The sequence below is a fragment of the Geotrypetes seraphini genome, chromosome 6, assembly GCF_902459505.1.
Source record: "Geotrypetes seraphini chromosome 6, aGeoSer1.1, whole genome shotgun sequence".
Classification (NCBI taxonomy): Eukaryota; Metazoa; Chordata; class Amphibia; order Gymnophiona; family Dermophiidae; genus Geotrypetes; species Geotrypetes seraphini.
Genome location: NC_047089.1, coordinates 246,419,647 through 246,443,083, shown reverse-complemented (window position 1 = coordinate 246,443,083; position 23,437 = coordinate 246,419,647). Strand labels below are relative to the sequence as shown.

Sequence of the window (23,437 nt, the reverse complement as noted above, 5' to 3'; positions counted from 1 at the left end):
GTGAGATTTATTTTGAAAATAAGCAGGATGACTTTATAGGTTATGCGGTGCGCGATTGGTAGCCAGTGTGCATCTTTCAAAAGTGGAGTAACATGATCATATTTGCCTATTTTATAAATGAGTTTTATTGCAGTATTTTGTATTAATTGTAAACGGCGGGTTTCTTTTTGTGGGAGACCAGTATAGAGTGAGTTACAATAGTCTAAATGAGAGATGACAAGGGAATGTACTAGAATTGTAATTGCTTCTGTTCCTAAGATCGAGGTTAATGAGCAGTGAAGGGGAAGGGAGATCGATTCGTCCCCCTTCACTGCACCGGAGGAGCAACGCGTTCGGCGGTTTGCCCCGCCCCCAGCAGCCACTTCGGCACCTGGCCTGCTTTTCCAGCCCTCTTAAGGGCTTTGCAGACCGGGCCATTTTTCCCTGTTCCAGCACAGTGAAGGGGAAGGGAGATCGAGTCGTCCCCCTTCACTGCACCGGAGGAGCAACGCGTTTCGGCGGTTTGCCCCGCCCCCAGCAGCCACTTCGGCACCTGGCCTGCTTTTCCAGCCTTCTTAAGGGCTTTGCAGACCGGGCCATTTTTCCCTGTTCCAGCACAGTGAAGGGGAAGGGAGATCGAGTCGTCCCCCTTCACTGCACCGGAGGAGCAACGCGTTCGGCGGTTTGCCCCGCCCCCAGCAGCCACTTCGGCACCTGGCCTGCTTTTCCAGCCCTCTTAAGGGCTTTGCAGACCGGGCCATTTTTCCCTGTTCCAGCACAGTGAAGGGGAAGGGAGATCGAGTCGTCCCCCTTCACTGCACCGGAGGAGCAACGCGTTCGGCGGTTTGCCCCGCCCCCAGCAGCCACTTCGGCACCTGGCCTGCTTTTCCAGCCCTCTTAAGGGCTTTGCAGACCGGGCCATTTTTCCCTGTTCCAGCACAGTGAAGGGGAAGGGAGATCGAGTCGTCCCCCTTCACTGCACCGGAGGAGCAACGCGTTCGGCGGTTTGCCCCGCCCCCAGCAGCCACTTCGGCACCTGGCCTGCTTTTCCAGCCCTCTTAAGGGCTTTGCAGACCGGGCCATTTTTCCCTGTTCCAGCACAGTGAAGGGGAAGGGAGATCGAGTCGTCCCCCTTCACTGCACCGGAGGAGCAACGCGTTCGGCGGTTTGCCCCGCCCCCAGCAGCCACTTCGGCACCTGGCCTGCTTTTCCAGCCCTCTTAAGGGCTTTGCAGACCGGGCCATTTTTTCCCTGTTCCAGCACAGTGAAGGGGAAGGGAGATCGAGTCGTCCCCCTTCACTGCACCGGAGGAGCAACGCGTTCGGCGGTTTGCCCCGCCCCCAGCAGCCACTTCGGCACCTGGCCTGCTTTTCCAGCCCTCTTAAGGGCTTTGCAGACCGGGCCATTTTTCCCTGTTCCAGCACAGTGAAGGGGAAGGGAGATCGAGTCGTCCCCCTTCACTGCACCGGAGGAGCAACGCGTTCGGCGGTTTGCCCCGCCCCCAGCAGCCACTTCGGCACCTGGCCTGCTTTTCCAGCCCTCTTAAGGGCTTTGCAGACCGGGCCATTTTTCCCTGTTCCAGCACAGTGAAGGGGAAGGGAGATCGAGTCGTCCCCCTTCACTGCACCGGAGGAGCAACGCGTTCGGCGGTTTGCCCCGCCCCCAGCAACCACTTCGGCACCTGGCCTGCTTTTCCAGCCCTCTTAACCCTTTCCGCCCCCCCTCGGCGAATACCTTTTCTTCCAGCGAGACACCATTACCACAGCCCAAACCAGAGACATACCAGAACCAAAGAATCTCCCTCTCCACAAACAAAATGGAACATTACATATTCAAAACCACACTTGCCATCCTAATACTTTCACTACTCATTTCCAACTGGCAAACCACAGGATATCACCTATCACCCATCCCAATTCTGACAACAACCTACAGGCAACCACAACCACCCAGAAAAATCCACACCACGAGAACCCTAACATCCTGCCCACTGACCAGCCAAGACCACATTCCCACCACCTGGGGAAAAAGACCTCCACTAAAGCACAAGACCACTACTCAAAAACAACTCACACCACCAAAAAATATCCTCTACCTTAATTGCAATCCTAATTCCAACACAAAATATACCTCGTTAACCTGTGCCTACATGAATATAAGATCAATTAGCCCAAAAGCAAACCTAATCAAAGACTGGCTGACTGAAGAACAACTAAGCTGTCTCTTCCTAGCCGAAACCTGGCTAACATCAAATTCGGACCCATGCATAACCGAATTCTGCCCCAAAGGGTACAAATTAGAGCTGGTTTGTCGAGAAAACAAACGAGGGGGAGGACTAGCTATTCTAGTACAAAACAACCTCAACCTAAAAGTTCTACACAAACACTCAACCCCTCACTTAGACCTTCTTGCATGCCAACTCTCCGACAACACACTCACAGACACCCTGAACTGTCTATTATGCTACATCACTCCAGGAAAATGGAACACCTCAAAACTTGAACTCGAAGAATTCACATTCCAGAACTCTCTAACCTCCACATACAATTTGCTCCTAGGAGACATCAATCTCCACCTCGAGGACCACTCATCCAAACAAGTAGACGATATACTCTCATACCTCGACGCCCTATCCTACCAGATCCTCAATCCTGAACCCACGCACGAAAAAGGCCACCAGCTTGATATAGCAGCATTCACGTCTCATAACCTCCACACCCCAAAAATTCATATCACCAATGGTACCTGGCATCCCTCTCTTTGGTCAGACCACCACAAATACACTTTCACCATCAACTGGCCTCAAAATAACACAAAACCCAAGCCACAAAAAACAACCTTCAAATCTAGACAGAAAATTGAGCCTGCCACATTCTGGGATAAAGTTGACCCTATAATCGCCCCCATCGACCCAACTGACTTCGTAAATCACTGGCGCATCCTAAGTGAAACAACCTTGAACGAGCTAGCCCCTGAAAAAACCAAACATAGAACCTGCAGATCCTCAGACAAGTGGTTCGACTCCGAACTCCTCCTACAAAAAAGGCACTGCAGACAACTTGAAAGATCTTGGAAAAAAAAGAAAAATGATCAAACCAAATCCGCTTGGAGAACCCAAATCAAACTATACAACATCAAACTAAAAGAAAAGCGCAAAACATACTACTCTAAACTAATTGGCACAAACACCTCTGACACAAAAACACTCTTCAACTTAGTAAAAAAACTTACGGACACAAACCCATTCCTTGCCACTCAAGGCAATAAACCACCAACAGCTTCTCAACTAGCAGAACACTTCAAACACAAGATCACTACAATCAGAAATACCCTCAACAACTCAACCACCAAACTCTACGAGATAATAACCCCCACAACGGAAGAAGCCATATCTGCAGACAGAACATGGACCACATTCCCAACTCTACAATGGTCTGATTTGAACCGACTATACAAAAAATACAGCCACGCCTCATGCGACTTGAACTACTGCCCATCGTATCTGCTAACAAATGCCTCCCTTAAATTCAAAACCAACCTCATGCAATGGATTCAAAGCACTCTTATAGAAGGTCAATTCCCACAAGATCTTGGAGAGATCATAATCACACCCCTACTGAAAGATCAAAAAGGCCCTATAGACGCTTCTACCAACTACAGACCTATCGCTTCGATCCCATTATATGTCAAACTGATTGAAGGACTTGTGACTCAATACCTCACCAACTACCTATTTGACCATAATATACTTCACTCCTCTCAATCAGGATTTAGATCTCACCACAGCACGGAAACACTACTAGCAACACTACTAGACATAGCCCGACAACACCTCAGTAAAGGACACAGGATCCTAATTATCCAACTGGATCTTTCCGCCGCCTTCGATCTAGTCGATCACACCATATTACTCCAGATACTTGATGCAATCGGGATCTCAGGGGTGGTTTACAATTGGTTCCAAGGATTCCTTAAAACAAGAACGTACAGAGTTAAGACAAACAACACGAAATCTAACTCATGGTCAAATCCATGCGGAGTCCCGCAGGGGTCACCACTATCGCCCATTCTATTCAATCTCTTCATCTCCTCCCTCGGCACCACTCTAGACAACCTAAATGTAACATCATTCAGCTACGCAGATGACATAACTATTCTCCTCCCCTTTGAAATCCAAGATCACACCTCAACAAGACACCTGGAAATAATTCTGGATGAAGTAGAAAAATGGATGACAAACCACAAACTGAAACTAAACTCGGACAAAACCAAATTCCTAATGCTTGAAACGGACAAAAACCCATCCATAACAGGCCTAGAAATTAAAGCAACCAAATACCCAATCCAGACCTCACTCAGAATCTTGGGAGTGCTGATAGACAGAAGCTGCACTATGCAGACCCAGATCAACAAAACTACCCAAAAAGCATTCTTCACAATGCGCAACTTAAGAAAAATAAGGAAATTCTTTGACAAAGAACACTACAGGATAATTGTACAATCCCTGATACTAGGTCTCGTGGACTACTGCAATATCCTTTATCTACCATGCCCCACAAACATGATCAAAAAACTTCAAACCGTTCAGAACACAGCCCTTAGACTAATTTACTCACTCGGAAAATTTGACCACATCACCAATGCCTACCTAGACTCACACTGGCTACCGATTCGAGCCAGAATTCAATTCAAACTATACTGTCTACTCTTCAAAGTAATTAACGGTACTGCACCCACCTACCTAAATGACCGCCTAAACCGTAACCTTCCAACCAGAACAAGAAGAACACTGACATCATTCACATACCCACCACTCAAGGGTACTCACCGCAAAAAGCTTTATGATAGCCTCCTGGCAACACATGCTGCAAAACTCGAACCTTCCATCACCAGATTGTTAACCACAACATCAGACCTCAAGACATTCCGTAAAGAAATCAAAACACTGCTGTTCAAAAAATATATACAATCTACCTAACCTCCCTCACCCCATCCCCCAAGAAACCAAAACACTGCCGTCCAAAACATCTTCCGATGTTATTAAGTCTTTACTATCATTCTGTTATTAAGTCTCTATCCTCAAACTGTATTCTCTATTGTCATGTACCATCCTGGAAATGTCCAGTTCTCTTCTTATGTAATCCGCTTTGAACCGCAAGGTACAAGCGGAATAAAAATCACTAATGTAATGTAATGTAATAAGACGGAGTTTGAAAAAACAAATTCTTACAACTGAACTGATTTGGTCGTGAAAAGTGAGATCCTTATCGATTATGAATCCCAATAGTTTTATTTTTGTTTCCATTTGTATAGGAGTGGATTTAATAGCAATTTTATCTGGCAAAGATTCACTGTTTTTAATTGGTAGAAGTAGAGCTGAAGATTTTTCGATATTGAGAGACAATTTGTTAGTATATAGCCAGTCATGTATAGCTTGGTTAGGAGAGGGATATTTGCTATAGGACGGTAATTTGATGGAATGGAGGGATCAAGGTCGGCCTTTTTCAGTAGAGGGGACAATGAAATGTGTCCCATGTCGGGGGAGAAAAGGCCCGATGTTAGGGCAGAGTTAATAAGTTCAGTGAGGGAAGCGATGGCCTGTGTAGGGATATTCTCGAATAAGTAGGAGGGGAAAGGGTCCAAAGAGCAGTTACAAGTTTTTAGTTTGAGGCAGAGTTTGGAGACTTGCAGTTCAGAGACAAGCTCGAAGAAGGTCCAGGATCTGTCGGCAGGAATGGGAGTGGATACAAGTGAGGTAGGGTTGAGATCTATAGAGGTCAAGGAATTATAGGAGACTGTGGGGGGGAAGGAGCATCTTAGGGTGGTAACCTTTTCATTAAAGAAATTTGCAAGGGCATCGGCTGATAGAGATGGTGGGAGCAAAGATAGATCATTTTTTTTTGTAGTTAGTGAGCGCCAGATGTTGAACAGCGCACTGGTCTGGTTGTTGGATCTAGAAATCTTATCTCCGAAGAAGTTTTTCCTGGCTTTTTTTAATGTTGAATTGTAAAATTTAATATTAGCTCTCCAGGTCTGTCTGTCAGAGGGGGATTTAGATTTTTTCCATTTGCGCTCCAGAGCGCGACATTTCTGTTTCAATTCTCTGTGGAGAGGTAGGTACCAGGGGGCCTTTCGGGGATAGGAGATGGTTTTGTTGGTTAATGGGGCAAGGGAGTGGTAGGTGGACTCGGAGAGGGCGGTCCAATTGTGCCAGTGTGATTCGGGGTCTGTAGGTCTAGGGTTTGAGGAGAGTTTGTTGAGGAATTTGGACCAGAATAGATTGCTCGAGGTTTTTTTGCGGAAGGTTATGGAATGAGAGGAGTGGGGTGGGGAGTGAAGATGTGACATGAAGATGGGGAGGCAGGTAGTCCCTAAGAAGTGGTCAGACCAAGGGACTTGTTCCCAGCGAGTGTCGTCGATTGAGGTTTTGAAAGCGGTAAGATCAATGAAAGTGGTAAAGTCTAGAGTATGCCCTTTTTCGTGGGTTGGGGATGGGTTGGGTGAGGGAAAGCCTAGAGAGGTAAGGAAGTTGTTGAATTCGGATGTATCATTGTTATTGGTGTCGTCGAGGTGGAGATTGATATCACCAACGATTAGAAGTCTTTGGAATTTAAGGAAGGCAGTTGTTATAGTCTCATAGACGAGATTGGAAGATTTGGTCCAAGGGATGGGTGGTCAGTATAATAACAGGATGCCCAATGGGTGGGCGCGGAGTTCGTCATTAACTGAGGCAAGCAGATATTCTAGGAAGGCATGGGTGCCCGTCTCAAGGAGCTGGACGTCGAAGAAAGATTTGGAGAGGAGTGCAAGACCACCACCTTTTCGATTGGGTCTGGGGGAGAAGAGGCCTTGGTAACCATGGGGGAGGAGTTCGTTTTGTGTGAATTGATCGTCTTTGGCGATCCATGATTCTGTGATGCACAGGAAACCAGGGTTGAGCTCATCTAGAAGGTCTTTCAGGATTTGGGTCTTATTGCACGCGGATCTGGCATTGCAGTAAAGTGTCGGGACTGGGATGAGAGAGTCCGGGACAGTGTTGGGAAGATTGGCAGGGGGTAGGGGCTTCAGAGAATCTAGGTTGACTTTTCGGGGGTTTTTCTTGGGAGGGGAGTTTCTGGTGCGTATCAGTGTGGGGATTCTGAGTCCGGGGCAGATGGTATTGGTGTTAGCGGGGTCGAGTAGGTTGGGGGAGGGAGGTTTCAGACAGAGGGAAGGATAGAGAGGTGAGCAGAGTAGGAGGAGAAGGATCCAGAAGGATGGGTTCATGGTGGGGTGTTTGGTGTGAGAGAGTCTGCAGCGAGGGGGGATAGAGTTGGTTGAGGAAGGAGCAGGGGAAATTTAAGTCGAGCTGGCTAAGAGCAGGGGCAAGTAGGGGGGAGAGCCTTATTTTTAATTTTTTTTTTTTTTTTAGAACTAAGGGGGGCTATATCAGTAGGGACAATTGGCGTCTAAGCGCTTTCCATGTGGTGACGTCAGTGAGGTAGTTCTGGGCCAGCCAATCGCTGCCTGACTGGCCTGGAACTTCCTCTCCGACGTTAGAATTGACGTCAGAGGTAAAGTCTTGTGAGTCCGGCGCTTGTACATGCCTGGTCTAGCTCAGGGAAGCAGCAGGGAGAAATCGGCGTGGTGGCTTAGGGGGTAGGGAAAGAATGGGGGAAGTGGATAAATCGGCGTGATGGCTTGGGGAGGACAGGGGGAGAGAGAAAGAAAGGCAGAAATAAAGAGGGGGCAGGGGGACAGAGAAACAGGCAGTCAGGGGGGAGAGAGAAAGAAAGAGAGACAGAAAGAAAAGGGAAGTGGCAGAAAGAAATAAATATTGGATTTACAATCAGATGAAGGAAGTGCAACCAGAGACTCATGAAATCACCAGACAAAAAGGTAGGAAAAATGATTTTATTTTCAATTTAGTGATCAAAATGTGTCCATTTTGAGAATTTATATCTGCTGTCTATATTTTGCACTATGGCCCACTTATACTAAACCGCAATAGCGGTTTTTAGCGCAGGGAGCCTATGAGCATCGAGAGCAGTGCAGGGCATTCAACACATCTCCCTGCGCTAAAAACCGCTATTGTGGTTTAGTAAAAAAGGGAGGGGGTATATTTGTTTATTTTTGTACAGTTGTTCCTGAGGTGACATTGTATAAAGTCATCTGCCTTGACCTCTTTGAAAACTCGCGGAATATAAATGATAATTAACATTTTCTCTGCGTACAGTGTGCTTTGAGTTTTTTAAAATTTTATTGTTGGTAGATCATTTTGACTTGGTTATTTTAAAAGTAGCTTGCAAGCCCAAAAAGTGTGGGCACTCCTGCTGTAGAGCCATTCTTGTATGACTGGATGAGCTATATTTATCTTTTTTTTTTAGTTGTTTAAATTCATGCAGAAATAAATGGCTAAATTGAACCTAATGACTTCATTAACGCCTTTCCCTTTTTTAAACCTCTATACCAGGGGTCTCAAAGTCCCTCCTTGAGGGCTGCAATCCAGTCGGGTTTTCAGGATTTCCCCAATGAATATGCATGAGATCTATGTGCATGCACTGCTTTCAATGCATATTCATTGGGGAAATCCTGAAAACCCAACTGGATTGCGGCCCTCAAGGAGGGACTTTGAGATCCCTGCTCTATACCATTTGAAAGAGGGCAAATATCTAATTATTCCCTTCTAGCATTGGATGCTTCTTAATTTAAGTAAAAATATTCTGGCACAAGTGTCAAACCTTAAAAAAGGAAGTCATATTGAGCATTGGAAAATAATAATAATTAACTAATAAAAATAGTACACATTTAGGGCTTCTTTTACTAAGTTGCGAAAATGGTTTTAGTGTGTGCTTAGTGCACACAGAATTACCACACGCGCTAGACGCTAATGCCAGCATTGAGCTGGCGTTAGTTTTCCCATGTAGCGCAGGAGTTTGCGCGTGCTAAAAATGTTAGCGCACCTTAGTAAAAGAGGGGGTTAATTTTCCCCACCACTAAATTTTCCCATCATGCCCCACCCGGCTACTTTTTCATGCCACCCGGCTGGAAAAAATATCTGGGGAGAACACTGCATCTGTAAGGAGGCAGGAGCAAAAGGGCCATGCTTTTGCCACGAAGACCCCCACTGGACCACTAGGTACTTTGGTAGTTCAGGTTTTAAAGATGCATACAATGAATGAGAGAGATTTACATATAGTGGAGGCAGGGCATGTAAATTTCCTAAAAACTTGTCTGGATGTGTGTTAGGGACGGTTGAGAGCACCTTGGTCAGGGGTGGGCAGTTCTGGTCCTCAAGATTTCCACAATGAATATGCACGAGATTGATGTACATACAGTGGAAGCTGTCAGTGCAAATTAATCTCGTGCTTATTCATGGTGAAAATCTTAAAAACCCGACTGGGTCGTGGCCCCCAAGGAGTGTGATTGCCCGTCCCTGTCTAGAATCCAATTTGGATAATCTTTTCCTCTCCTGGGACAAAAATAAAGGAAAAACTTAGCCTTTCCTGCTAGTTTTCTTTCCTTGACTCCAATCAGACCAGCCCAGAAACCCACCCTGTGACCTGAGCTTGGTGTTCTTTTCATTTGGTCATTTCTTTGATTCTGTCTTCAAGAGGAACTAGACGTTGTAAAGGATGTTGCAGTTTTTCTGAAGCAGAATCCTAAACTCATTTCTGGGCTATTGGTTGAGTTTTCTTCTTGGTCAGTGTGTTTTTCACATTGGCTTTGTGCGGGACACTGGCAGACTGTGCCTGGGTGAAACCTTTTATGGCTCTTAAGTCTCTGTCTGCTGGGCTAGTCTTTTGGTCTCGATGAAAGAAAATTATCAAGACCAAATTAAATTTAACCATATTGAAGGTGAAAAAAAAGTGAAGTGATGTACTTCTGTTATTGATCTGCTTATAACTTTGTTTCCTTAAATTCACAGCTTTAAAATCTGAAAAGGTCATACTTGTTGCATGTGGGAGAAATCACACATTGGCTTATACAGGTATAGAATATATTTATGTGTTAGAATAATACTCAGAAATAGAAACAGCCACGAGTAATGGACCTCTAACATTTAATATTTGCTGCTTGCGCTACAGTTAGTAAATTTCCAAGGTTTATATTTTTTAATCCGTTCAAGTGTGCATGTGTGGTTTTCAAACTCCTTTATGGCATAGTTGACGCTTTGATTCCCCTAAGTGGGAATTCCTTTCGATCCTGCGATTCAAGAATTACAACAATTCACAAATTAGCATATCCTTCTCTGAAAGGTATTCAATGCACTGGGAAGCTTAGTAAATCTTTTACTTTTAAATTGGTGAGAATTTGGAATGGACTTCCGGATTCTCTAAGCCGGGTAGATCAATTATTTCAATTTCGAAAAAGTTTAAAAACCTGGTTGTTTTCACAATAGTTAATTTGATTTTTAGCTGTCGAATAGTAATTTTAAGTAATTCAATGTACTTTTTTCTAACTTTTTCCATCCATCTAATCTAAACAATTTCTGTTTTTATCCCACAGTTTTTACTTGTTATGTTTCATTTTTTAACGAACTGTAAACCGAGTCGAGCTCCTTAGGGAGTAAATTAGATTAGATTACTCTTTAGCAAACCAGAAAATGTTCAAACTATTCCCTAAGTACGTCTTAATATCTTAACGATTCTTATGTAATCCGCCTTGAACCGCAAGGTAAAAACGGAATAGAAATCACTAATGTAATATACACTTCTCCCTCCAAATAAGAACATAAGCACATAAAGCAATGCCTCCACTGGGTCAGACCCGAGGTCCATCGTGCCTAGCAGTCCGTTCACGCGGCGGCCCAACAGGTCCAGGACCTGTGCAGTAATCCTCTATCTATACCCCTCTATCCCTTTTTCCAGCAGGAAATTGTCCAATCCTTTCTTGAACCCCAGTACCGTACTCTGCCCTATTACGTCCTCTGGAAGCGCATTCCAGGTGTCCACCACACGCTGGGTAAAGAAAAACTTCCTAGCAGAGCCGGCCCGCGAATATGAAAAACCATGGATAACTTTTAGGGCCGACTCTGGCCCACCCCCGCCTGCCTCCTGCGTCCTGGCCCTGCCCAGACCTTAACTGGTGGTCTAGCGGTGACGCGGGGCAGGCTAGCGATCTTCCTACGCTCCTGCCCTGTGCGGAGCTGTCATCAAAAGTGGCTGTCGTGAGTTACCGTTGTAGTCTCATGAGACCATGGGAACTCGCGGCAGCCATTTTTTATGACGGCTCTGCACGGGGCAGGAGCGTAGGAAGATCGCTTCTGCCCCACGTCACCGCTAGACCACCAGATAAGGGCTGGGGAGGTCCGGGATGCAGTGATGGATCAGATTCAGCCTTTAAAAAATAGGAGGCAAAAAAAAAATCACGACTAACCGAATTCGCGAGTACTAAACCCGTGGATTCGGGGGGAGAAGGGTAGAAATCTTGATTCCAATGGGTTTTCATTACAGAAGTCGGTATTCATCATAGTTTATTTGGGCAGGAGAGGCTCCTGCCTCCTTAAGCCACGGTGAGCAGGCCAGCCACTAATATTTAGCAGCTCTTAACCGGCAGTGCTGCTTGAATATAGGCTGTAACCACTTAAACCTAAAGTAGCCAATTTAGAGGCAGAGTTAGAAGTTGGAAGGTATGCAGTATTGGTGATATTCATTGCTGATCCCCCACATAACTAAACAGCCAGGTAGGACTGCATAAAAGGCTGTTTTATCTCTAGTTGCAATTGAAGTAATTTATATATTATATACTTATTTTGTACCTGGAATCGCATATACATAATTATATACATAACTAGTCTTTAAGCCCGTTACATTAAAGAGTGCTAGAATAGATGTATGTTTTTGTCTTACTCTCTCCTTGGCTGCTGTCTGTCTGTCTTTTTTTCTTTGTCTCTCTCTCCTTGGCCGCTGTCTGTCTGTCTTTTTTTCTTTGTCTCTCTCTCCTTGGCCGCTGTCTGTCTTTTTTTTTCTTTGTCTCTCTCTCTCCTTGAACGCTGTCTGTCTGTCTTTTTCTTTGTCTCTCTCTCTCCTTGAACGCTGTCTGTCTGTCTTTTTCTTTGTCTCTCTCTCCTTGGACGCTGTCTGTCTGTCTTTTTTTTCTTTGTCTCTGCTTGGACACTGGCTGTCTGTATGTCTATCTTCCTTCCTGTCTGTCTCTCTGGCCCCCTGTCTGTCTTTCTGTCTGTGCCTCTCCCTGGCCCCCTGCCTGCCTATATTTCTCTGTTGTGCCATGCCTGCCTGCTCCGTGGCCCCCTTCTGTTCCCCCCTCCCCAGAGCAAAGCATGATTGCTGTCTGCCCTCCAGCACATCCCTCCCCCCAAAACAGCCCCCTTTCCCTCTCCCCCCGACCCCCTGTTGTGCAATGTCTGCCTGCTCTATGGCCCCCTTCTGTTTCCCCCTCCCAGAGCAAAGCTGTCTGCTCCCCAGCACACTCCTGTCCCCAAAGCAGCCCTTTCCCTCTCGCCCTGTCCCCCTGCCTGCCTGTATTGCTCCCAAACCCGGCTTCCTGGTCCACCAGCACAAACTGCTGCTGCCGCTGCTGCTCCTCTTCAAAGCAGCCTGCTGACGATCGCTGGCCGGCTGCAGCGAACCTCGCAGGCCGCTCTCCACCTTGGTAGCATGTTCCCTCTGACGTGATCCCGCCCCTCGGGATCGTGTCAGAGGGAACATGCTACCGAGGTGGAGAGCGGCCTGCGAGGTTCGCTACAGCCAGCTGGCGATCCTCAGCAGGCTGCTTTGAAGAGGAGGGCAGACAACAAAGAGCAGCAGCGAGTGAGTGAGTGAGGGCGGAAGGGGGGAGTCGCCGGTGTGTTCCCTGCCTCCGTGTTTGAAAATAGAATTCAGCACAGAGGGACACATCATGCTGTCAAGGAACACACCGTCCTAAGTGCACATGCGTGCTTAGGGTTTTATTATAGAGGATTTTTTCGAGGGCAGGGAGGGGGGTTGGTTGTTTGACTAGATTTTTTGGGTTTACATATATTGGTTTTCCCCTTTTTTTGTGTGTTTGGTGACCTAGATCAACTGTGGTTTTGCAAACTATTTAACGTAGCATGCCTTGCAAAGCCTGTGTGTAGGAATTTGTCTGGATGTTGACATCTGCTTTTCGCTTTGTGTAGCCCAAGGAAAACTGTACGCCGCAGGAGGCAACAATGAAGGGCAGCTGGGGCTCGGGGATATGACAGAGCGAAACAGCTTTCAGGAGGTTTGTTTTTTTACCAACCGGTACAAGATCAAACAGCTGGCAGCAGGATCCAACACTTCGGCTGCACTGACAGGTAAGAACCTGCAATTAGAAGTGCTTAAGGTATTCAAGGAGCAGGAATGAGGTTACTTATTATGATTATTATCAAATAGCTGTTCTTTTTTTAAATTGCATTTCAAATTTAATACACTCCTCCCTCGATATGTGAGGGGGTTAGGGGCAGATCCGGCCCGCGAATATTGAATATTCACGAATGACACTTGGGCCGACTTTGACTCACCCCCGCCTCCGTCCCACCTTCCCCCCGGCATCCCAGACCTTACCTGGTGGTCTAGCGGTCTTTCGGGGCAGGAGCAATCTTCCTACGCTCCTGCCCCATGCAGATCACTCATCCAAAAAGGCTGCCATGAGTTCCCCATGTCTCTCGAGACTACGATGGGAACTCACGGCAACCATTTTGGATGAGTGATCTGCACGGGGCAGGAGTGTAGGAAGATCGCTCCTGCCCCTAAGCAGCGTCAGGCCGACAGCACTCTAAACAGGCTGCTTCGGCTTTGTCCGTCCGTGAATTCACTCTGCCGCATTACTGATGATGTCGTCATTGCTGCCGGCCCAATGCTGCTTAGGGAGGTACGTAGGACTTGCTCGCGGTCTGCGGGGTTCAGATGGGAGGGAAGGATGGAGGTTTGTCTGCGCAGCGGGGGTGGAGAGGGGGCGTGGTGCTCACGCAAGGGTTCTGCTGCACAAGGGATGGGAGGGAGGGAAGGGGAACTGGGGGTGAATCCTGGGACTAGGGCTTATTTTTGGGGTAGGGCTTATCCAAAGACCTACCCCGAAAATCCTGCTAGGGCTTATTTTCAGGGTAGGTCTTATTTTCGGGGAAACACGGTATTTATCACTTCTATAGCGCTGATAGGCATATGCAGCGCTGTACATTTTGACATTTAATTTACGGTCCCTGCTCAGAAGAGCTTACAGTCTAACTTGGAAAGACAAACATAACATATAGGGTTGCGGATGCAGAACTACTACTGTTTATCACTTACTGTATTTCCCCATGTATAGGCCGCGACCTGTACATCGATTTTGCAAACTGGCCTAGTGGGCGCGGCTTGCTTAAACGGGGCAGCCTATACATGGAGCAATACATCATCCCCCCCTTAAATACCTTCCTAGCCAGTAATTCTCCTGGATGGCCGTGCCTGCCTCCTCCAAACACGCTGTTTAGGGCAGGAGCAATGTTTGCAATCTCAAGCCTCGCCCTGTGCCCTTCCTGATTGGTTGCTGTGCACAGTGTGTTTGGAGGAGGCAGGCACGGCCATCCAGGAGGATTACCGGCAAGGGAGGTATTTGGGGGGTGGGGGATGGTGTATCGCTCCATGTATAGGCTGCCCCATTTAAGCAAGCCGCGCCCACTAGGCTGGTTTTCAAAATCGATGTATAGGCCGATGTAGGTTTTAAAACTCTTAGATAAGCTGTGGCTAGTAACATGGGATGGCTTATGTAAGAGTTTAAAAACCTACATCGGCATTTCCTGCGGCCTATACAAAGGGGCGGCCTATACATGGGGAAATATGGTATATAGCGCTGAAAGGCGTATGTACATTTTGACATTTATAGACAGTCCCTGCTCGGAAGAGCTTACAATCTAACTTGGACACACAGACATGACAGTCTCGAAGAGGTGGGCTTTTAACTTGGACTTGAACAGGGCCAGAGATGGAGCCCGCTGTAGGAATCGTCTTCCCTTTTCCTCCCCCTTCCTTCTGTAGTGCAAATTCATCACCCGTCCTGTGCAGTGGCCAGCCTAATGGATGCCCTGAGGATGGACATTTAAAACATTTATCTTGTTGCACCTATTCCAGTCTTAATCTGAGAACTTGCTTTATGCTAGCTTAAGTTAATTGTTGATTTTTTTTTTTTTTAACTAGCCACCTGCCTAGTCACTTAAAATTGCCGTACTTGGCCAAAGGAACGTGTTCCCAAAGTTTAAATGTCCAAACTGTGGCTTTTATTTTTCAGTAATTAAACTGCTGTCTGTCCGTAGTGGTATATCAATCACAAATGCCTCCTGACTTTTCATTCTAGTGGATGGGAAGCTTTTCATGTGGGGCGACAACTGTGAAGGCCAGATTGGCCAGGCCAACGAAACCAACGTCTGCGCTCCTCAACAAGTGAATATTGGCAAGCAGGTCTCTTGGGTCTCCTGTGGATATTACCATTCAGCATTTGTAACATGTAAGGTTGTGAATATTTTCCAGAAGCATTCTGTTTCCGTGCCAGCATCAGAGGCAAATAACACAGTGTTCGTGTTCATTACAGAGGCGGATGTCCGTGATAGGCTTGTGTTACTGGAAATCTGTACCTACAGCAGGGGTAATTGTATAACCAGGAGCCCCAATGTAGGTTAACCAGCGCTGCACTGGGAAGTTTCTATTCTATCCAGCATCTGGGTATCTAGATTTCATTATAGAACACTAACGTAAACGCACACGGAAGAGGACAATAAGTTGTGGCCGTTTCAGTGTGGGATGTTTCTTTTTTTTTTTTTTTTAAATCTTTATTGATTTTCAAACTTTGACAGTACAATACAATTAATTGAACATAAAATACTGCATAAAACGCACCATTAACTTACACAAGTAATACATAAAACAATCATTTTCTCCCATCCTCCTCCCAATTATTAATACAACTAGTGTTTACATTAACGGGTGCTAGAATATATGGCTGTCTGTCTTTATTTATGTCTCTCTCCCTGCTCCTGTCTCTTTCTTCCTTTCTTTCTGTCTTTTTCCCTCCTGCAATTTTTCTCTCTCTCTCTCCCTGGCACCCTTTGTCTGTCTTTCTTTCTGTCTCTCTCTGGTCCCCTGTCTGTCTTTATTTATGTCTGTCTCTCTCCCTAGCCTCCTTTGTCTGTCTGTATTTCTTTCTGTCCACCCCCCCACTTTCCTTTGCAGAAGCAGCAGTGATATTTCCCTTCCCCTCCAGATCCCTGTGAAGTAGTAGTAGCAGCAGCATTTCCCCCCACCCACCCCCCATTCCCTTCTCTTCCCCCCCCCACTTTCCTTTGCAGAAGCAGCAGTGGTATTTCCCTTCCCCTCCAGGTCCCTGCTGAAGCAGTAGCAGCATTTTCTCCCACCCCCCATTCCCTTCTCTCCCCCCCACTTTCCTTTGCAGAAGCAGCAGTGATATTTCCCTTCCCCTCCAGATCCCTGTGAAGTAAGAACATAAGAAGTTGCCTCCACTAGGTCAGACCAGAGGTCCATCCTGCCCAGCGGTCCGCTCCCGCGGCGGCCCATCAGGTCCGTGACCTGTGAAGTGGTTACTGACCACTTCTATAACCTACCTCAAGTTCTATCTGTACCCCTCTATCCCCTTATCCTCCAGGAACCTATCCAAACCTTCCTTGAACCCCTGTACAGAGTTCTGGCTTATCACCTCCTCCGGAAGCTTGTTCCATGTGTCCACCACCCTCTGGGTAAAAAAGAACTTCCTAGCATTTGTTCTAAACCTGTCCCCTTTCAATTTCTCCGAGTGACCCCTAGTGCTTGTGGCACTAGTAGTAGTAGTAGCAGCATTTTCCCCCACCCACCCCCCATTCCCTTCTCTTCCCCCCCACCACTTTCCTTTGCAGAAGCAGCAGCGGTATTTCCCTTCCCCTCCAGGTCCCTGCTGAAGCAGTAGCAGCATTTTCTCCCACCCCCCATTCCCTTCTCTCCCCCCCACTTTCCTTTGCAGAAGCAGCAGTGATATTTCCCTTCCCCTCCAGATCCCTGTGAAGTAGTAGCAACATTTTCCCCCACCCACCCCCCATTCCCTTCTCTCCCCCCCCACTTTCCTTTGCAGAAGCAGCAGCGGTATTTCCCTTCCCCTCCAGGTCCCTGCTGAAGCAGTAGAAGCATTTTCCCCCACCCCCATTCCCTTCTCTTACACTGAGCTGCCTGCTGACGCGATTGCGTCAGAGGGAACGTGCTACCATGTGGAGAGCGGCCTGCGAGGTTCGTTACAGCCGGCCACGAACCTCAGCAGGCCGCTTTGAACAGGAGCGGTAGCGATTGTTGCGGGAAGGGGGGGGAGTCGGCGACGTGCAGGCCACTGTGAACAGGAGCGGCAGCGGCGGCAGGACCATGAGCCCTCCTCCCGCCATCCGCCGCCAGCGCCGCTCCTGTCGCCCGATGCACCTAACTGGCGCATACGCCTCAAGCCGCGGCCACGGACGGACACAGCACACATGAGGTCCCCACAGGAGATGAGGCGCCGCTGCTGACAGCCAAGGTAGGTGCTGGGAAGAAGGCTGGGGACTCACGCATGCGCACTCCTGCGACCACAGACCTACAGCGCACAGAACACGCAAATAGGAGTGCGCATGCGCGAGTTAGCCTTTTATTATATAGGATAAGACGTATGATGTGATTACAATATTATAATTAAGTAATTTAAATCCTCAAAATACATTTCCCTCCCCCCACCCACCCTGGATGTGTAAGGAAATCTAAGAAAAGGAACAATACATGACCCTTATTGCGAGGTAACAAATGTAGTCAATGGGCTCCACGCTGAAATGACCGCACTGAATCGTCCTCTCCACTTCTCTATGTCACCGTTGGTGCCTCAGTGACGTATTAAGGGAGAGCAAGGGGTGGGTGGGTGGGTACCGTCTTGCAAGGGATATCGGTGCCTCTCCTTCTCTCGCCCATCTACACCCTCCCAGCCATTGAAGCCCTCCCCAGTCCCATCCTCAACCAAAAGGCCATATACAGACACATCCCCCTTGCGTACCTCTTTAAAAGTTTGCCAGGGCGGGCAGCATCCACCCCTTGTTCGCGCCGGCCTTGGCTCCCTAGTCATGGGACCAGGACGTCACATAAGAGGGGAGCCGAGGCAGACACCAGCAGGAAGTGGCAGATCATACTGGGGGGAGGGGGGAGCAAGTGCCAGAGAAGAGTAAGGGGGCATCCCTAGTTTGGGGGTGGGTGGGGGAGCATCGATCCCCCAAGATGAGGTCAGGTGCTGCCTAGATGCCCCCGAGCTTACCACGGTAAGTACATAATCTCTGTTTATAGGGTCTTTAGTTTTATCAAGTTAGTTTCTGGTGCTGGAACGAGTTTGCTGTGCTTTTTTTGCTATAAATCTTGTTGTACCCAGTGAAATCATTGTATTCTTCTTACTAGCACAAACAAATGTACTCCATGTTCATTAGGACCAGCACTGCAGTATAGGATTTAGCATGGTATTTTATTTGTCAAAGAAAACTTCACAACCTAGTTGAATAGTAAGGACACACTTTTTCTTAATAAGCTTTTAAAATTCTATCCAAGTCTATTTTTATTTTATTAGGTGTTTATATTGTTTATTACAAGCTTATATGTCGCTACTAATGACTGGAACAGCCAAATCTGGGCGGTTTCCATGAGCTTTTGCAATGATGTCACATGGCATGAGCTTCTGTAGTGGTGAAACAATAGAGAAATTTACACGAGCTGTATATATACCGCCTATTAAGGTTATCTAAGTTTAAAAGCAATGCATATATCTAGAGTAGAAGTTAATTAGTTTTAGAATGCAATCTATGACATGATATCTGTTACAGAAACAACTTTTAGAGCTGCAGTTAAGTCTTTGTTTTGCTCGTTAGGTCTTTGAAAATATAATATAGTTGTAAGGGCAGAGTGATTTCAAGATAGCCATCATTTCAAGCTGTCACTTTTCTCTGAGCTGTGTGAGATCAATTGGAAGGTTTCAATGGCCTTTGTCTTTAAGTACCTCAAACCGCGGGAGCCATGCAGGAAGCCACTTAGCGCCGAGCAGCAGCGCCCAGAGTGCGCTCCTGCATTATCTATAGAGGTGGATTTGAAAATTGCTCTTCCTTGTGCTATTCTGGCCTCTTTTTTGATTTTAGCTGTTTCGTTTTTTGCCCAGGGACTGGTGAACTGTACACATTTGGAGAACCCGAGAACGGGAAGCTGGGTTTACCACCGGAACACCTGAAGAACCACCGGGTTCCACAGCTTGTTCCTGGAATTTCTGGGAAGGTGGCCATGGTTAGCTGTGGCGGAGGGCATACAGTGGCTCTCACAGGTATGCGTGCAACATTCCTATATATTCAGACCGTAGGAATTAGCTGGATTGACTCTCGCAGTTGGCGCTGAGCCCAGACAGTCGATGTCGGGCTGTTTTCAGTGACCAGCGTTGAATAGCCAGTCTGTTTTTGGCCACTAAAACTTAGCCTGGCCGTGTTGGTTCGCAGCGCTGGCTGGCTACGTTTTTATAGTGGCCAAAGACAGACCAGCTGTTTAAGCAGCCCACTTTGGCCACTTGACTTAGCCGGCCAGCTGTCTGAATTTCACGGATAAGCAGCTAAGTCACTAACCACTAATATTCAGTGGCCATCTCGCACCGTATATTAGCATTTAGGTGGTTAAATGCTATTTGACAGATTCATCTCCTAAACAGACGCCACACTAAATTCATAAATTTATATTTTCCGTCTGTCTATTTCTTGTATAATATGTTGTACCCTCACTTTTCGCATTATGTAATTCGCTGATTGTCCAGCCCTCTTCGATGTGAACCGCCTAGAAGTCATCTGACTATGGCAGTATAGAAGAATAAAGTTATTATTATTCAGCCAACCAGGTGCTAAATAGTCCTGAATATTGGGTAGAGTGTGTTTGCAGTTTTTATTTTAGTTTCATGGTGTGAGTAGGATCTTGTTCAATGAAAAGCAATTCAGAGATCTTATACATGTCACATGACTGTGTCTTACACTGAATAAACTCTTCCAGAGCTTTTTGCAAAGATTAAAAGGGGGGAAATGGAAAGGGATTGCGGACTTGTATACCGCCTTTTTGTAGTTATAGAACCACACTCAAAGCGGTTTACATATATACAGGTACTTATTTTGTACCAGGGGCAATGGGGGATTAAGTGACTTGCCCAGGGTCACAAGGAGCAGCTCTAGGATTCAATCCCACAACCTCTGGGTGCAGAGGCAGAAGCTCTACCACTAGGCCACTCCTCATACTCAATAATTCCCGTGCTGCCTCATAGTATCCGTCTGTCTGCCCAAACGACAGCTGCCATTGTTTATCCCAAGGGTGCCCACACTTTTTGGGCTTGCCAGCTACTTTTAAAATGACCAAGTCAAAATGATCTACCAACAATAAAATAAAAAAAAAACCCAAAGCACACTGTATGCAGAGAAAATGTTAATTATCATTCGTATTCCAGGGTTTTTTCAAAGAGGTCAAGGCAGATGACTTTATGCAATGTCACCTCAGGAACAACTATACAAAAATAGACAAATATACCCCGTCCCCTTTTACTAAACCGCGATAGCGGTTTTTAGTGCAGGAAGCTGCGCTGAATGCCCTGCGCTGCTCTCGATGTTCATAGGCTCCCTGCGCTAAAAACCGCTATTGCAGTTTAGTAAAAGGGGGCCACAGTGCAAAATATAGACAGCAGATATAAATTCTCAAAATAGACACATTTTGATTACTAAATTGAAAATAAAATCATTTTTCCTACCTTTGTTGTCTGGTGATTTCATAAGTTTCTGGTTGCACTTTCTTCTTCTGACTGCGCATCCAATATTTCAGTCTCCTGTATGCTTCCTCTCCTCCAGACCTCATTCCTTCCCCCAAATTTTTCTTCCTCTCTCCCTGCCCCCCTCCCCTTTCTTTCTTTCTTTGTCTGACTTTCTTTCTGTTTCCCTCCCCCCTTTCTTTCTGTCTGTCTTTCTCTCTCCATGCCCCCTTTATTTCTGTTTCCCTTCTTTCTGTCTCCGTGCCCCCTTTCTTTCTGTCTGTCTTTGTCTCTCCATGCCCCCTTTCTTTATTTCTGTCTCCCTGTCCCCCTTTCTTTCTGTTTCCCTACTTTCTGTCTCCCTGCCTGCACCCTTTCTTTCTTTCTCCCTGCCCTCCCCCAAGCCACCGCCACCGCAATCGGGGAACAGCCCCCTAAACCACCTGCCGCCGAGTTGTGAGCAGTCCCTGCTTCCCGATGCGGTAAACAGAAGCACCGGGCCGACCAGCCTTCCACCCGACATCAATTCTGACGTCGGAGAGGAAGTTCCAGGCCAACCAGGCAGCAATTGGCTGGGCCTGAACTTCCTATCTGATGTCAGATTTGATGTGGGGGGGAGGGGGAAGCTGGTTGGCCAGGCGCGTCTGTTTACCATGTCAGGAAAGCAAATGTCCATGGAGAAGCAGGTAGAATGCGAAGGCAACGCGAGTCTATCACGGAGCCCGGGATCGACCTTTTGGGCACCCCTGGTTTATCCTATAATTAAAAATCATTTGTTGGATGCCTCACAGGCATCCAATTTTCATTTTATTTCTAATCTCCCTTTTATATCTAAAGTTTTAGAGCATTTAGTTTTTCAGCAACTTTCTCAGCATTCAGATCATCTCATATGCTTCATCCTTCACAATCAGGCTTCAGAAGGTTCCACTCCACTGAAACAATATTAGCTTCACTTCTTAATGACTGTTACACTATGCCTGGACCAGGGAAAAATTGTATTATTAATCTCTTTGGATTTTTCTGCCGCTTTTGATTTAGTCAAGTTATTCTCTTCGTCTCTCTCGTCTTGAATCGCTGGGCATTACGGGTCCTGTGCTCAGATGGTTTAAGTCGTTTCTCACAGGCAGAACATTTAAAGTCTCCTTTGGTTCTACTTGCTCTTCTCCTTGTCAGCTTTCCTGCGGTGTTCCACAGGGTTCTATCTTGTCGCCTTTGTTATTTAATTTTTTTTTTTTTAGCCCTCTTGCTTTAATAATTCACTTTCGCTATCAGTTTGTACACTGTGCAGTAGCATTACAGGAGCTTTCTGTCACCTGCTTTACTTGAATTTAATAGATAGAAAAGCAAGAGAAGAGGGCTTTTATGTTATGTGGTCATCCTACCCGAACCAAGATGTAGACTAGAGCAAATAGGATATATCACGGATGTTTCAAAAAGCTTAGAAAAACCTATAAAATGCTTAGCATAGATCATATGTCTTCCCATATGAATCAGTATAAGTGCCATTTCTATAAAGGGCGCTTTCTGCTAAGTGATCTCTATTGAATATGTACATAAGAACATAAGAATTGCCCTACTGGGACAGACCGAAGGTTCATCAAGCCCAGTATCCTGTTTCCAGCAGTGGCCAACCCAGGTCCCAAGTACCTTGTCAGAAACCCAAAGAGTAGCAACATTCCAGAGCTGAGATTGTGATGTCACAAAGCCTCATTCCACCAATGCCTAAGAGCCAACTTCATCAATGATGTCACAATGTTTGCACCCCACTCTCTCCTCACCATTTCCTTCCAGCATCTAATCCCCTCTCCTCCCCACTTCCAGCATCTGCTCCTCTCTCTTACCTCCTCACTTTCTTCCAGCGTCTGCTCCCCTCTCCTCCCCACTTCCTTCCAGCATCTGCTCCCCCCCTCTCCACTTCCATTTAGCATCTGTTCTCCTCTCTCTCCTCCTCACTTCCTTCCAGCATCTGCTCCCCCCTCTCTCCACTTCCATTTAGCATCTGTTCTCCTCTCTCTCCTCCCCACTTCCAGTATCTGCTCCCCCCTCTCTCCACTTCCATTTATCATCTGTTCTCCTCTCTCTCCTCCCCACTTCCTTCCAGCATCTGCTCCCCCCTCTCTCCACATCCATTTAGCATCTATTCTCCTCTCTCTCCTCCCCACTTCCTTCCAGTGTCTGTGTCCCTCTTTCTCCACACAGTAAACCTAAAGAACCACTTAACCTCTTCCCTTTGTTGAGCCATCTCCCTCCCATCCCCTTACCTTTGCGGCGCTTTACAAAATCAAAATTTTCTCTCAGAGGGGCCCTGATGCGGCAGCCATCCTCACAAGTTGCATGTGGCTTACCCTAAGCTTCTCCTCTGACACAACTTACTGTTTCCGCCTGGTCAGATCGCGGGGCCCCCTGGAGCTGTGGGGCCCAGGGCAGCTGCCCTGTTTGCCCTCTCCTAATGCCGGCCCTGATTTGATTCAGCCCCAAATACATTATCTGCATTTGACCAAATAATGATTTAAATTCGGAATCAAATAATCTGGTGCTGTACTATGCTAAATCCTACTGAAATAAACATTTGTTCTGATTTCATGTTGCTGCTTTAATTTGTTATTTTAAAGCTCTGTGCCTATTATTCATATTTGGCTGAATAGTAAAATATGGCGTTTGGTACAGCCCTAAGGTTCTTTCATCAGGTGAGTGCAGCATCCTCAAATGATAGTCACAAATGTTTGAAGTTTGTCCAGTAAAAAAA

General features: G+C 46.6%; 1 protein-coding gene across 1 annotated transcript in view; it reads left to right on the top strand.

The window, feature by feature from the left end:
• RPGR (retinitis pigmentosa GTPase regulator) overlaps positions 1-23,437 on the top strand; it is a 117,594-nt gene that overhangs the window by 32,777 nt on the left and 61,380 nt on the right. Inside the window, exons 4-7 of the mRNA XM_033949473.1 lie at positions 9,887-9,949; positions 13,079-13,237; positions 15,253-15,402; positions 19,087-19,245. Of these exons, the coding sequence (XP_033805364.1) occupies positions 9,887-9,949; positions 13,079-13,237; positions 15,253-15,402; positions 19,087-19,245 (531 nt within the window). The remainder of the gene's footprint in view (positions 1-9,886; positions 9,950-13,078; positions 13,238-15,252; positions 15,403-19,086; positions 19,246-23,437) is intronic.